General features: G+C 39.5%; 1 protein-coding gene across 1 annotated transcript in view; it reads left to right on the top strand.

The window, feature by feature from the left end:
- The window catches only part of RFX7 (regulatory factor X7), an 88,772-nt gene extending 73,002 nt beyond the window's left edge, over positions 1 to 15,770 (top strand). The window contains exons 6-10 of the mRNA XM_084875336.1: positions 2,560 to 2,676; positions 3,952 to 4,036; positions 4,885 to 5,092; positions 8,219 to 8,514; positions 9,664 to 15,770. Coding sequence (XP_084731462.1) covers positions 2,560 to 2,676; positions 3,952 to 4,036; positions 4,885 to 5,092; positions 8,219 to 8,514; positions 9,664 to 12,942 — 3,985 coding nt within the window. The 3' untranslated portion in view covers positions 12,943 to 15,770. The remainder of the gene's footprint in view (positions 1 to 2,559; positions 2,677 to 3,951; positions 4,037 to 4,884; positions 5,093 to 8,218; positions 8,515 to 9,663) is intronic.
- The last annotated feature ends 1,182 nt before the right edge of the window (positions 15,771 to 16,952 follow it).

The following is a 16,952-nucleotide window of genomic DNA, read 5'->3' on the forward strand; positions in this document are numbered from 1 at the left end:
GGCAGGGGATAAAAATTCAGATGAAATTGCATTAGTTCTGTTTGCCAAGCAAATTGATCATCTTGACACTTAACTTTGCCAATCTTATACCTACCACATCTACCAAATTAAAAAAACACATGGGTATCTATATATATAAAAGCCTAAGTGAATGGCCAACAGGCTGACCAGCCGGTAGCTATGATGTGCACTGACCACAAGGGGGCAGATGCTCAGCGCAGGAGCTGCTGAGTTGTGGTGACTTGGTAGCTGGGGTTCTCGAGTAACGCACCCGGAACCAGAGAGGAGGGAGCCTGATTCCAGGGTGTGTCACCCGAGAACCACCTTCCCACAATCTGGGACCCTTCGGGATGTCAGAGAGCCGTTTTTGGCCCGATCCCCACAGGCCAGGCCAAGGGACGTCACCGGTGCATGAATCTGCACCCGGCCTTGAATACTAATATAATGAAAAAACATCAGAAACTAAGCACAGAGAGAGAATAAGAATGAATATACTCTCTCATTAGGCTCATTGCCCTGCTTCTCTTTATTTGGCATCAATTTTTTAGGCCCATCTGTTCATGTTGTCATAGGAGCCAGTGGGTAATGGTTTTTTTGAGTTTGGTGGGATTTTGTATATTGTTTCTTGGGTTTTTTTGGTCTTTTTGTGTGTTTCTTTAAAGTTTCTTGTCATTTTAACTATGGCATACTTAAAGTTACATTACAGTTTAATGTGATTCTTAAATCTTGTTCATTGTAATGAGAATAAAATGGTGAGCCAGATATACGGGGTGGGTAAAAAGCAGGTTTGCAGTTGTGAGTGCACAAAACGGAGTTTATTCTTGTATCGTTATTTATTGATTATTGTCTTACTCGTTTGTATTACAGCTATAAACCCTACTTTTGCCCACCCCTGAATCTGGCCACTGCCCTGATTGAGGAGACAACAAGGAAATTTGCTGTTAGATAGTTATAAGGCATAAGAAGAAGAAGAAAAAAGAGTACACTGATAGGAAATGTGTTTAGGGTGGGGCAAGAGGGCATTGCTTTAGAAGAGATCCTTTCAAAATCATAACATTTAAACTGGAAGGATAAGAGAAATAATGGTCCAGGTAGAGGAAGCAACGTGTGTCTGGTTCCTCATTCACATTTTCTCTCTGTGCTGGGTTCAGCCTTAGAGATGGCTGATCTAACTTGCTACCATAGTAGTTATGACTTAATACATTTCATTTGAATTATCAGCACCCAAGAATAGTCAGCCCTTCAGATTATAACTTAAATCTTGATCTCTGAACCAGAGTATTTAATTTAGCCTCAATTATATAATGTATCTAAATATGTCTGTAGAGGGAACTGTAATATGTGTTAGCTCCTCTCCTTTCTCCCTGCTTGCCAGCATTATTGGAGATGTGTTTGCTGGGCAACTCTTCCCCTCCCCACCACCAGGGGAGCAGGTTTTGGTGAGATAGGTAGGGCATAATAAAGAAAATACCCATGTCTCCAGACCTACCCCTTTTTCCTACTTCCTGAAGATCTTCCATTTCAACTGCTTGTGTTCAGGTCACTTTGGGAATGTTGCCAGGATTCTTACTCACCTGTCTATAAGATCTCAAGTCCCAGTTTCAGTTAATTTTGCCCTGCCCATGAGGCCTTCCTGTTGTTTTCCTTTGTTCTTCATCCTAAATCTCTCTCTGGCTCTTCACCGCATGTCTTCATCAAAAAATTGCTCTGGTTGATGCTAAAACGTGTGTGGGGCGGGAAGGTGGAGTGAGGGGGTGACTTGACTGAAGTACTGGGAATGCCTCTGACTTCCTCTTTGGCATGTCTCAGGTAATGGTTCTCCCAAAGGCCAGCAGGTGTGAGGAAGGCTTTGGTGGCCAGAACACGATGTGGCCTCAGCCTGCTGCTAACCTGGTAGAGGAGGGTTTGTCCTCTACCCATGGCTGGCACCGTTAGTAACAGGACACCTGGTTCCAGGAGTAATTAATTAGGACATAGTTTGTTTCCCTGGTCTCAATTGAAGTTACTGCCTTACAAAGTACTTTTTCCTGACAATACTAAGAATGGAGGACCTGTGGACCTGCCCTCTGTGGCTTCATTTTTTCTCTTATGGGTAAAATGAGAGTGTTGGTATAGATGACCTCTAAGGTCTCTTTAAGTTTTAATATATCATGTTTCTATTTTAAACCATGTAGTAGTTTTGTCTCTAATATCTGGCATACATGTGTTTATATTACAAATTGTCCCAGTATGTGAGCTTATATATATGTGGGAATTTGTAACCCTACTGTTTGCGTTGGATATACTCATTTCTGAATGCAGGGTTATACCACCAGTATCTCTTCCTGAAAGCTTCTTGGATGCTGTTGAAAGCAGCAGTACTGACTACCCGGAGAATAAAATAACCTAACTAACCCTGAGTTATCTCTAGAGAAGAATGACCTTCTAGCTGTGAAAATTGTGGTGAATCTCTTAAAAATGTGTTTTTCACTTTGTCACACGCATCTAATTGTGTTGCAATAGCACTGTGCTGTGCAATTCGGAGTTCCGTTGCTCTAACCGGCCCTCCTTGTTTTGCAGGAGTTACTGTGACAATCTTGGTTACCACCCACTAAGTGCTGCTGACTTTGGAAAGATCATGAAAAACGTCTTTCCAAACATGAAGGCACGTCGTCTGGGCACGAGAGGCAAATCGAAATATCCTTTACCAGAATGGATGTTCGTAATCTCTCTTACGTTTCCACTTATTACAGATCATCTGCTCTCATGTTTCAACCAGTAACCATATTTAGAAATAAACTTGAATCTATAAATACAAACAACTCAAAAGAACTTAGTAGGATAATTGCAAATATTATTTTCCTAGCTACGTATTAACTGCAAGAGAAATAACAAATAGTGGTCATTAAGATTGTGATAGATTTCATCTTATTCTGTCATTGTAATATCCTCTTAGTGGTCTGATCGTTTCTTCAGTGGTGAGAATTACTGAGGCATGCCACAGTACAGCAATTGTAAATTATCAATAAAAGTGCAGAAAGGTGTTAGCTTACCTTTTTTCCTTCCTCTCATTTAGAAGCATAGGATCTCCTTTGCAAAATATATAACAATAAAAAAAAAAAAAGTCTTATGGAACTTACACTGGAAGATTCCTGCTCTCTGTAGTTTTCAGCCAACTGTTTAAAGCCTGTATTACATCCAAAGCTAGGTCCCTCTTGTGATGGAGAAATACTTAGAAGCAAACAGAAAAAAGGAAATGAAAATTAAGGATTTATTAAAGTTCTTCCTACTCTTGGAAGAAGGTAGAGGGTCTCTGTATCATATTAGAAGTCCTCCTTCTCTCTCTGCTCAGCTCCTGGCCTTTTTCACAGCATAAACATTCACTGCTCTGGAGAGAGGAGAACAAGGGGAAGGGGGAAGGCTGCTTTTCTAAAGTGGCTCCAGGTGTTCTTCAACCGCTTGTTACATGACCTGCCCCCCGTTTTCTGAGTACAGACAAAAACGTCTTGATGTGTCTTTGGCATGTTGCAGGTGATAATCCTGTGTGTTTCAGTGGAAAAAGGGAAATGAAAAGGTTAAAGCCCTTGTGACACTCAGAGTTGTTTCTGTCCTGGTGCCCTGGGCTGAAGTTTCCCTTCTCGGTTCCAGGTTTCCATCTGGGTATTTCTTTCCTCTGACCTGTTTGTTACTGATGGCTGACACAGCTTATTAGAAACTTTTATTCATTAAATTTATAACAGATGAGAATTATTTTGTTTTATTTAAGAAAGTAACATTCTGCAGACTATTCCCATTTCAAAGGAGTAAAAATCCCAAGTTTATAATATTAAGGTTTTTCTTACTGAAAACTTAGAAAGTAGATGTTATTTCATTCTGATTTTATTTTCATTTCATATATGGTTACTTCTCAAGTGCCAATTACATAAGCAGTTCATTTAATTTGGAATACTTGAGACCTTAACTGTTCATTACATATTGCTACAGTGGACTGAGAAAAAAAGCTCTTGTTCATATGCCAACACTGCCCAATCTTGACTTTCACAAAACTGGAGATGGGGTAAGAATTCTGCCTTCTCTTTTTAATAAGTTGAATTATTCCTTAAAATCAACATTGAAATGCATACTGCATAGTCTCATTTGGATAAAACCAAGAACTCTGCCTTTTATTGAATAAGTGAGAAAAAAAAAGTCAAATATGACTGAAAAATGTTAGTGTATATGACTTAAGTCAACACGACTTCTGAAATTAAGGAGAACAAGATAGTACTGATGCACAGTACAGTTCTAAATGTACTGATATGTAAATATATCTAAAATATATATATTGTCAGGAGAAGAAATTAAGTTGTAGAGTAATATGTATATTATAAATATTTTTAGAATAGGGAATATGACTAGTGGTCAGAAAAGGTTTTAGAAACATTCAAAATATCTGTTAGTCTTCGTATATGCTCACAAACATTTTTTAAAGTATTTTTTAATTGATTTTAGGGAGAGGAAGGAAGAGAGACAGAGAAACATCAGTGATGAGAGAGAATTATTGATCAGCTGCCTCCTGCAGGCCCTGTAAAGGGATTGAGCCTAAAATCGGGGCATTTGCTCTGACCTCAAATTGAACCCTGACTTTCTGTTTCACGGGCTGATGGTCAAGCACCGAGCCACACCAGTGGGGTTTACTGTAACAAGCATTTAAACGGTATATGCACAATGCTGGTGATGGCAGTGGGTACAGGCATAGGCCCTTTACTTACAAGACTCTGATATGCCTGCCGACAGGCCACCTAATGATACTTAGGCCTGACGGATTTAGATCTTCTAATTAAGAATACGTATCTTTAATGTGCTTCCGTTTAATTTCCCTGAACTTTCTCTTAAAATTTAACGTTTTCTTTTCCTTCTGTTCAGTTGGAAGGCCCCGAACCTTCCGGGCAGCTTCAAAATATTGACGAGGAGGTCATTTCTTCTGCTTGCCGGCTGGTGTGCGAGTGGGCCCAGAAGGTGCTCAGCCAGCCGTTCGACACCGTCCTGGAGTTAGCCCGCTTCCTCGTGAAAAGTCATTACATCGGCACCAAGTCCATGGCAGCTCTGACCGTAATGGCCGCAGCGCCACCAGGTACAAGGCGGAACTGGCAGAAGCGTTACTGTCTTTGGAGCGGTCAGCAAAAGAAGAGTTTAGCTAAAGAACTTTTGTCTTTTCAGTAGTATTCATACTAGTTCACTCTATTTCACTTAACACTAAATTCATATGGGTTTGTTGAGCCAACAAAAATAGTAACGATAGTCCTATTTTAAAGCATGAAGCTGTAGTTATGCATATTGCTCTTCTGAGATATGAAACGTTTAAGATTTCCCACCTGATATTAACTTTTCCATTGCTGTTTTAAAATTTGAAGAGTACATGTATGTACTTTTAAGTATATACGTGTACCTAAATTAGTAAATATTAGGTAAGATTAAATTTTAAAGTTACTTGAAAGACAACTATCCCAGAAACTAATGCTTATAAAAATAAATAAATAAATAAAAACTGATCTCTGGACAATGTGTGAGATGCCTTAATCTCACAAAAATAAACTGTATTTCTGATCATAAATTCCTAACTGGGCAGGTCATGGTGGGTAGTCATGCTCCAGGCCTATAATTTCTTCAGTAAATGGTTTTAAGCCAGATCTAGGTCATCTAGGTTAACACACCTTTGAAATAGTGGAAGTAATACCCTTGGGTGGGGGTATTAACCTTCAAAGAAGCACATAATCTTGTTAATGCTCCTATAATTCAGTCTCTGCCTTGCTTTCTCCCACCTTCATGTACTTCCCTCCTTAATTTCAAATGCATAAAAGAAGCTGCAAAACTGTTATTCCCCCAGAGCAGAGGTCTTCAAACTACGGCCCTCGGGCCACATGCGGCCCGCAGAGGAGTCTGATCCGGCCCGCCAGGTTTTTTGGGCAGTGAGCGCAGCCGAGGTGTTACAGTAGGGATTAGTAGTTCATATAGTCCGGCCCTCCAGCTCTCGGAGGGTCCGTGACCTGGCCCCCACTTTAAAAAGTTTGAGGACCCCTGCCCCAGAGTAACTTGCTCCCCTGCATATGTGGTCAGTTTTGCTCAAATAAACTCGAAAATCCAAAAAATAAATAAACTGTATGAAACATTACTATAAATAATAAGGATGGTTTTTAATATGCAAATGAGCTTTCTCATTCCAATAGAAACTTTAGAATTGACAGTATCCTCGGAATAAATAACTTCTTCCTAAATTAATAGTTATGTATACTATCAGATTAAATTTTTATAATGTCTCATATAAGCCTAAAAAAGAGTAATTTATGTTATTACTCTAGGAAATTATAATTTCCATGAAAAAAAAAGTGTTAATATGAAACTTGTTTTCCAGAGATGATGATTCTGATTATTTATTGTAAATATCTTTAAATTTACAGAAGATTTATGTCGGCCAGAATTATAGTTCTAAAATAACTTCACTCTTTTATCTTAATCACTTTAATAATTAATATTTTTCATTCAGTTTATACTTATCAGAAACTTTAAAGTTCTGTGGTGCGTGTGTGTTTATAATTGTTTTGTCCTTTCAACTTATGGTCAATTGAGGACCCACTTCAGCAAAATAATCTCTTTCTGGAGCCTTCTCATAATTTTTCCCATTTGCAAATACTTACACATGGGCAGGAGAGTGCTTGGGCAGCCCTGCCTAGCTAGATAGCTTGCCTGTGTCACCTCATTTGTTCTCCCAGAGGCTCTAATACCTTTGGAAGTGATTGAATTCACCTTTATCCTTTGAAGGTGAATTTGTTTTTTTTATAAATTTAGTCTGTACATTATATAGAACAGGTTGTGTTACAAATGTTCTTTTGTGAGTCAGCTGCTCGGAACTCCTTTCTGTCCAGAAACCCTGGCAGGAGGGATAAGACAGCTTTGAGCCTTTGGCAGGGACTTTCAAGGATGCAGGTGCCCAGAAGCCAGAGCTGAGACGCAGGGCCAGGAGGGAGCCCTGCAATGTGAGCTAGAATTGAAGAGAAAAAAATAGTACTTAGGTGATAAACGGGGATGAGGGCCCAAAAGATGAGTGATATTGAGGAGTGGAAGAGAGCTCACAGTCACATCTTTCTCTCCTTTCTGTCTTCCATTCCTCAAGTTGTTAACAAAACAATGACAAGCAGAGCTAGGGCTGGGAAAGGAATGGCAGGTGTACCAGCAGGATGGGGATGTCCTCTCATTTCTTTTCCTCTGTTTTTCACCAGCCACAACTCACTTTCTAATGACCCTAATGCCACACTGTGAAATGAGCTTTTAAAAAAATTGTGTAATATGATCAACTTTTTTTAAAATTTATCTCTTGCCTGTTTCATCATTCCCTTTTCTCAGTGTTGATCCTCACCACTGCAGTAAAATGTTTTCTCCGTGACATTTTTTTAAAATATCTTAACCTCAGTCTTATTAAGAACCTGTTCAATTTCTCATAGGTCTACTGGAATAATTAATTATACAGTAGCAGTTAAAATAGTAGTAATATCATTTTTCATGAATTTCTGGTAGAATTAAAAGCTTCCCATACAATATTTTTCAAGATATGGATGGTTTCAGCAAATAATTATTGAGTGCCCCTCATGGGCTGAATATTAAAATCATAAAAATTCGTGAATTTCTATTAGAGAGGGAGAGAAGAAAATTTCTGACATCGACCGATAAAATATAAAACATGCTCTCTTGCTGTTTGTTTATCTGAGCTTCTGCATATTTATAGCATAACTCCTACTCTTCAAAATCTGTTATTGGTTGAACTAAACAAACCATATTTTAAGGTGTCCCACTAAAACGGTATTAACAAATGTTTATAAATCGGAAGTATGCTTTATAAAGAAATTGTGAGTTAAAATTTGCTGGTTTTTGTTGCTTTGTCCAGTAGAGGGGTACATACTCAAAGAAATTGAGCTGTCTTAGAGGGAAGGTGGGTGATTGGGTGGGAAGAGATCAATCAAAGAACGTATATGTATATATGCAGAATCCATGGGCACAGACAATAGGGTGGTGAAGGCCTGGAGCACAGGAGATTGAGGGGTGGGGGCAAAATAGAAGGGATCAATGGGAGAAAAGGGGGACATACCGTATGTAATATTTTCAGCAATAAATATTTTTTTTAAAATAAAATTAAAAGAAAATGAGCTGTAACTGCCTTTTATGGAAGAAAGTATTAACTGTAACTCTCCTTTTTGTTTATTTTCAGGAATTAAAGGAATTGCACAGCCTTCTGCTTTTGTACCTACAGCTGAAAGTAATTCCTTTCAGCCTCAAGTGAAGACTTTGCCATCGCCTATAGATGCTAAACAGCAATTGCAACGGAAAATTCAGAAGAAGCAGCAAGAACAGAAACTGCAATCCCCTTTGCCAGGAGAATCCTCAGCAAAAAAATCGGAAGGCACTACAACCAGTGGAGTGGCCAGTCTTTCCAATGGAAACCCTGCTATCCTGTCCCCTCAGCCCATTGGCATCGTCGTGGCAGCTGTCCCCAGTCCCATCCCGGTAATTCCATTGAAGGGATTGGTCTTTTGCGGGGGGTGGGAAATCAGTCGTTTAATTTAAAAGTGGCACGTGAGAAGGAGGCGGGTATAGGAGAAGGTTCCGTCATACACTGGTTTTGTGACCACAGATAGATTCTGCCTTACTTGGTTGCCTTTCATGCAGAATACATATACCTTGTTGATTACAAAGTGAGCTATGACATGAACATGAGTGAGAATGCAAAGGTCCAGAATTTATGAAATATGTAAGAGATGAGTCATTTTCAGAGTTTTTCATCTCTAAACCAGAGTGATGCAATTGCAAACTTTTTTTGGTTTAAACTGTTTTTGTTTTTTTTTTCTTTTTAACATGCAGATGGAGCAAAATTTAATGTGTGTTGATGATACTTTAACAAAAACCTAGCTCTGTGGCTTGCTGGACATAGGACATTGGGCAAGTCCCTTGGCCACTTAGCTACTTGTTTCTTTATCAACAAATAGAAGTTGTGTTTTCCTTTCCTGTCTCACACAACTGAGGTTATGATGAAAGAGGTTTTTAAAATAAGAGTGCATCTTACTAATAAGACAAGGTGGTATTTTGTTACAGATGGTATTACAAAGGAGATATTTTATCTTTTTTGTTGTTGTTCTTATCATCTTATAATGCATGAACTACCTGTAACTATCTTCTTGCACTATTCACTGTAGAGCAAACTTGAAGAGACATTAGTTTTATATGAAACCTTCCCACAGTGGTTTAGTTACTAACGTCCAGGACAGACCGTTTATAAGACAGTCTCCTGTGAGTGAGTCATCTTATTGGCACAGACTCAAGTAGATAACCTTTATAGTTATGTGTTTCATCAAGATTTTTATCTCCTCTTCCTATAATCTCCTTAAAAAAATCATTGTCTTAGCAAATATTCATTATCTTAATGTTCTTATATATTATATTTTGTAACTATATTGTGTTTATGTTACATTTATTAGAATATATGTCTGATTTTATAAAACTGATCTAGAAGAACTCTCATCTAATGTAGGAACTGTCTTTTTTTTTCTTTTTAGCATAGCATTTGTAAAAATGCCTTAATACTCTATAAATATGTGATTTACTGTTTATATCCTACACTTACTAAATCTGATTTTTTTGTTTCTCACTTCTTAATAGGTCCAAAGGACCAGGCAGTTGGTAACATCACCAAGCCCAATGAGTTCTTCTGACGGCAAAGTTCTTCCCCTCAATGTACAAGTGGTCACTCAGCACATGCAGTCTGTGAAACAGGCACCAAAGACTCCTCAGAACGTCCCAGCCAGTCCTGGTGGGGATCGCTCTGCCCGGAACCGCTACCCTCAGATCTTACCCAAACCAGCCAACACCAGTGCACTCACCATTCGCTCGCCAACTACTGTCCTCTTTACGAGCAGTCCCATCAAAACTGCTGTTGTACCCACTTCACACATGAGTTCTCTAAATGTGGTGAAAATGACAGCAATATCCCTCACACCCAGCGGCAGCAGTGCCCCTCTTAAACATTCTGCCTCAGTGAACAGTGCTACAGGAACAACAGAAGAAGCAAAGGCCTTTCCACAGATCAAGAACGGTTCTGTTGTTTCACTTCAGTCTCCTGGATCCAAGACCAGCAGTGCCGGGGGAACGTCCGCTGTGGAAGTCAAAACGGAACCGGAAATAGCCTCGGACGAGCATCCCGTACAGTGCCAAGAGAACGCCGACGGTACTAAAGCTCCTAAAACAGCGCCCAGCTCCCTTTCCGGACAGAAAAGTAATTCAGATGGAGCAGTGCAAAAACCTTCGAATGAAGGTGTCACCGAGACAAAGACAACTAAGGTGTGTGACCAGAGGACCAAATGTAAGAGTCGCTGTAATGAAATTCCACCAGGCACTTCGACAGGCAATAATCAAAGCACTATCACTCTCTCAGTTGCCACTCAGAACTTAACATTCACCAGCACCAGCTCACCATCTAATGGTGACTCAATAAATAAAGACCCTAAATTATGCACTAAAAGCCCAAGAAAGCGACTGTCTTCTCTACTGCAAGAGCCCCAGGTGCCTCCTGTAAAGAAACCAATCGTGGAACAGCTTTCTGCGGCTTCCATAGAAGGTCAGAAAGCAGGCAGTGTTAGGAAGGACCAAAAGGCTCCGCATTCAGGGCAAGCAGAAAGCTCAGCAGCAGGTGCTCCGATGCCTAGCATGGCATCAATAAACGTCAACTCACACGTGATGGCAAACACACCCCTGAATTCTTCTGCCCTTATTACCGGTGACTCAGCTTTGGAACAGCAAACACCATCATCATCTCCAGACATAAAAGTAAAACTTGAAGAGAGTGTCTTTCTCTTGGACAGCGATTCAAAAACAGATGGCAGCTTTAATCCAAGCGAATGGCAGCAGATGACTAAGGATCCTGGGTTTGTGCCTGCTGCCTGCGAACAACAGCACGACGTCAGCGTTATGACACTTCCCGAGCACCCTGACATCAATGACTTAGAGAAATCTGTCTGGGAATTAGATGGACTGCCCCAGGACACATACACCCAGCAGCTCCATAGCCAGCTCCAAGAATCTTCTCTGAACCCAATACAAGCACAGTCTTCAGATCCGTTACCTCTGCAGTCCGAGCTGAAAGAGTTTGAGCCTTCCGTTGTTTCCCAGACAAATGACAGCTACTTTCCTTTTGATGACGAACTCACACAAGATAGCATCGTGGAAGAGCTGGTGCTTATGGAGCAGCAAATGTCCATGAACAATTCTCATTCTTACGGTAACTGCTTGGGAATGACCCTCCAGAATCAGTCGGTAACTCCAGGAGCTCCAATGTCATCTCACGCCTCCAGCACCCACTTCTACCATCCAATCCATAGCAATGGCACTCCGATCCACACCCCCACCCCCACCCCCACCCCTACTCCGACCCCTACCCCAACCCCGACCCCAACCTCGGAAATGATTGCTGGGTCTCAGAGTCTGTCGCGGGAGAGCCCCTGCTCCAGGCTAGCCCAGACCACACCTGTGGATAGCGCTCTAGGGAGTAGCCGACACACACCCATCGGCACTCCGCATTCTAACTGCAGCAGCAGTGTCCCTCCCAGCCCTGTTGAATGCAGGAATCCATTTGCATTTACCCCGATAAGCTCCAGTATGGCTTATCACGATGCCAGCATTGTCTCAAGCAGTCCTGTGAAACCGATGCAAAGGCCCATGGCCACACACCCTGACAAAACCAAGCTTGAATGGATGAATAATGGGTATAGTGGGGTTGGTAACTCATCGGTTTCTGGCCACGGCATCCTGCCAAGCTATCAGGAGCTAGTGGAAGACCGTTTCAGGAAACCTCACGCTTTTGCTGTGCCTGGACAGTCTTATCAGTCCCAGTCCAGACATCATGACACTCACTTTGGTCGTTTGACTCCTGTCTCTCCTGTGCAGCATCAAGGTGCCACCGTAAATAACACCAACAAGCAGGAGGGGTTTGCAGTCCCTGCCCCTCTCGATAATAAAGGAACTAATTCATCTGCCAGCAGCAACTTCAGATGCCGGAGCGTGAGCCCTGCTGTTCATCGCCAACGTAATCTTAGCGGGAGCACCCTCTATCCCGTGTCTAATCTCCCCCGATCTAATGTGACCTCCTTTGGGAGCCCAGTCACCCCGGAAGTTCACGTTTTCACAAATGCTCACACAGACGCATGTGCCAACAACATAGCTCAAAGAAGTCAGTCAGTCCCATTGACGGTCATGATGCAGACAGCCTTCCCGAACGCTCTTCAGAAGCAAACGAACAGTAAAAAGATAACCAGTGTTCTGTTGAGTAAACTGGATTCTGACAATGATGATGCAATGAGAGGTTTGGGCATGAACAACCTGCCCTCCAATTACACAGCTCGGATGAATCTCACTCAGATTTTGGAAACTTCCACTGTTTTCCCTAGTGCCAATCCTCAGAATATGATCGATTCCAGCACTTCTGTCTATGAATTCCAAACACCATCTTACCTCACCAAAAGTAATAGCACCGATCAGATCAGTTTTTCTCCTGGAGATAATCAAGCACAATCAGAAATCGGAGAGCAACAGCTGGATTTCAATAGCACTGTCAAAGACCTGCTGAGTGGCGACGGCTTGCAAACCAACCAGCAGCTGGTGGGTCAGGTGGCCTCTGACCTCACGAGCACTGCACCCGATTTCTCTAGTGACATCAGGTTGTCTTCTGAGCTCTCAGGCAGCATCAACGATTTGAACACGTTAGACCCAAATCTACTGTTTGATCCAGGCCGTCAGCAGGGACAAGATGATGAAGCTACACTGGAAGAATTAAAGAATGACCCATTATTTCAGCAAATCTGCAGTGAATCCATGAGCTCTATGACTTCGTCGGGTTTTGAATGGATAGACAGCAAGGACCATCCTACTGTTGAAATGTTGGGTTAAATTGTGTTTTATAATATGTAGCACACTGTATCTAAAGACATATGTATTGTATTTGTCTTAATGGAAGTGCCTCCCGCAGCAGAAACACTTACTATTAATTGTGACATTTTCAAAGTTTGCTGCAGAAGTGGTTTCTTCTTCAATAGGAAATGGTTAGACTCGCCTCAGTTCTTAAAAAGTTTCTGAAAAGACAGTAGGCTGTAGAAGAACAATTATTAGGTTTTAAATTTTATAATGTTCCCCATTTTAATCACATTGTTTGCTAGTAAACATTTGACTAACCAGCTTTTACAAGAGCAGTCTAGATCTTTATTTTGTATAAGTTCATTTTAATTAATCGGTCAGTCTGCACAGAACTTAGAGGAAACCATTGATTTTAGACATAAGCTTTTTGTTGTTGTTGGCATTATCTTTTAGATATGAAATCATAGATAAGGTGAATTGTAGGCAAGAAGTTCTTCCTTGAAACAGGGATAATATTCAGGTTACTTTAAGTATTTAGGCTTGAAGCATAGAGCTACTGTAGAATGAGAAATCTCTAGGACTTTCTGGGACTTCAGTACCATTTGCACCTGCAATGAAGGGCTTAAATAGGAAAAATATAACGAAAAATTCAATATTGATTTAAGGAAAGCAAAAGCTGCACTATAAATTTTCAAAGAAAAAACTAGTAGCCATTTATATTTGTGACCTTGCATTAAGCTTATTTTAAAATGTTGATTTTAATATGGAGCCAACATACATTCACATACAAACACACAAAACAGACAACTCCAAGCATTGTAATTTAATAGAATAAATATAAACGTATTAAAAATTATTTTATGTTTATTATTTGGTAACTGAAGCAGGGGAATTGAAAAGGACAATGAAGCATTTTCTGTTTCATTACAATGGCTGCATGCACATATTAAAATTCTATTTAAAATTTATTTTGAAGTTTTAATTATAATATTCTTAAGTCCTCAACTTAGCAACTGACTCCGTCACTCCTCCTGAATGTGGTAATACTGTTTGATCATGAGACCTCTTTGAGAACAAGCAGGAGGGAAGTAACATAAAAACCTGAACAAAAACATTTCACCACCTGAGGTCTGAAGCCTCAAACCTTTATATTTGTGATAAAACAAAGGGGGATATCAATAGTACTTGAAGAAGAGGAGCATTTTATTACATGCTTAATTTATTTATTGTGATAACCACAATTGCAAAATAAGCACTCAGGATTTGTTTTAAAATGTTTCTCTCCATGGCTCCCATTTTGTTTTATGAATAATTGTTTATGAATTTCACATTGACACAAATCTGCTCACTAGTTGACAGCTCCGTTTAAACTGTTTTCAAGATTACTTTGAGAAAGATTTAAAAATTTCCATTAGGTTTTCAAGCTAACATTAAACCATTGTTATTCTACCTGGAACCTAGCTAAGTTTTCCTTTACCTCAATTAGTAAGTCAATCAGAAGACTACAATCAGTGACTGTTTAACAATTGTGATGAAGGGTTTAATTTAATAAGGTTTCATTGTTCACTAAATTCGCAAGGTAGGGTCTTAATATATTTCGATAAATAAATGGTGCTAGGGTTGGCTCACAGGTTTATATATCGTTATGTCCTAGTTATTGGCATTTGTGTATGTTTGCTGTTATCTTGATTTAATGATCTGTTAGATATTTTTTTCTTGATGCTAGTTATTTCTTCACTGTACATTGAGACACAGCACTACTGCACACCAAAGTATGCAATACCCAAAGGAAACTGTGCGATTTCTTATAACAAATGATGGGAGCCTTTCTATAAGAGATACTCTGAAAAGGAGATTTTGAGGCCATTCTAATCCCATGTTTACATTATTAGCTTCCTACTAATATAAAAATAATGGAAAATTTTTGATAAAAAAATATAAAAACTGGAGGATTTTTAACCCCTGTACAGTATTGCAGCAAACACTTTAAATTTGGTTGAATTCGTCCAGCAAACTTTCTGGGGTTCATATATTGCACTAAATTTGTTGAACCTGTGGTAGGCACATCTCTTAGGATAAATGCAACCAATACAGTCCACAGATTAAACTTTTTAAATGTGTTTCATTATGAAAAGACAAAATGTCATCAAAGTGACAGATAAAATTGTCTTATGTAGCAATGTGCATTGATCTCAATGAGATATTTCTATTTCTTATTCTCTTACATGAGAATATTACAGCAGGAAGAATTAAGTTTAGTTTGCTTCACCATGTTAATACATGATCACAAAATGTGCATGAGTGTTATTGACTTATCTTGTACAGTACTAGGTATTCCTGTAACCACTTTTTTTTTTTTCTTGGCTGTATTGGAACTGGTTCAGTGTTAACCAGGCAAGCATAGTTATTCAAAAGTTATTTACTTTTTTATGTTTACTAATTCTGCTTAGTTATTGTTGAATATGTTCTCTTTTCAGGTTATTTTCGTTGTTTTGATGTTTAAAACATTTTGCATACTGTTATCATGATAAGACTTCATGAAGTAAATAATTTTGCATATAATTGCAATAAGCACTGACTTTTGAACTGAAAAGAAGGAAAGTGTTTTGTGCAGTGCATCTGAGGTTCATATAAGAGTCTTGTACAATAATGTGCTTAACTACACCATACATGACAAAAACAAGCCCTGTTTCATGTTTCATTTAGTGCAAAGTCAGATTTCCCCAAAGTTTTGTTGTCTGTTGTACCTGCTAAAACTACAGTAGTTGAATATTGCAGTAGCATTTCAGTTCTCTTTTTTTATTGAAAGTGCTCAAAAATTGTTTTTTAAATGTTTTCAAACTCAATTAAAAACATTTTATATTAAACTGACTGGATCATAAGGTGATTTATGGGATCTATTTTACTAGTATATAGGCAGCATGCCATTTTTTATACAGATCTGATGCCATTCTTCCTTCGAGCTCAGGAAATGAATTAATCAGTACAAGGCCCAACAATGCTGCTAATCTCTCTGCTATTAATCCAGCGGGATACACCACTCTTACTCATCAGAACTGTGCTGTTCGCTTAGGATTTATTACCAAGGAATGGCACATGGCATAGAGTTGTATGGTGTGTCCCCCCCAAAAAAAAAAAAAAATTTTTTTTTCCTCTGGCTCATCTATAGAATGTTTGCTTTGAAGTGTTAGCCTATGGATCTTTGAAAAGAAAAATAATGGGGGGAGAGGGGGATTGAGACTTTTAAAGCACAATTGTATTCAAAAGTCATTCAGGCAAACCCAAAATACAGATGGTAAGTAATGAATTTGTAAATCATAACCTGAGCTGGAGGTCTGGAAGCAGGAAAGAGTAGTCAGAAATTTCAACTCCTATAGAGCAGTGTTTCCCAAACTTCTCTCATGATGAGAATCACCTGGTGGAGTTGTTAAACCACAGATTCCTGAATCCCAACTAAGAAGTGCTAAACTAGAATTTTTGAGAACATATAGGTAAAATTGCATACCTAACTTAGTGCTCTGTCTATAACATCTGTCTTAGAGCACTAGTTAAGTATACAATTTTACCTATATGTTCCCAAAAATTCTAGTTTAGCACTTCTTAGTTGGGATTCAGGAATCTGTGTTTTAACAAGTCCACCAGGTGATTCTCATCATGAGAGAAGTTTGGGAAACACTGCTATAGAGTAATGAAACCAGGGTCAAGATTGAGACTCCTCTTAAAACGGATGAAGCAACATAACTTGTTATAGGGACTGTGACCTATTGTAGCCAGGGCCTGAGCTAAACAGCCTGCTTGTCTGTGTAGGTCTGTGATAGCCCTTCTGCCACCACAGGACTGGAGCCCTGAGTGGACGGGTGGTGGAAGCAGTTATAGAAGAAAGAAGAGGGATTCAGAAGGAGGAGGTGAAGAGCAGGAAGACTCCCAACTGATGAGCCTCAAACCAAAATTCTGAAGAAAACGAAACCAATCCTAAGAATGGTAATCGGCAATCACTCAAGATTAAAATAATGAACTACCTAGATGTTAATTTAAAATAGGTATTT

The sequence above is a fragment of the Pipistrellus hanaki genome (assembly GCF_964339955.1).
Source record: "Pipistrellus hanaki genome assembly, chromosome: 1".
NCBI lineage: Eukaryota > Metazoa > Chordata > Mammalia > Chiroptera > Vespertilionidae > Pipistrellus > Pipistrellus hanaki.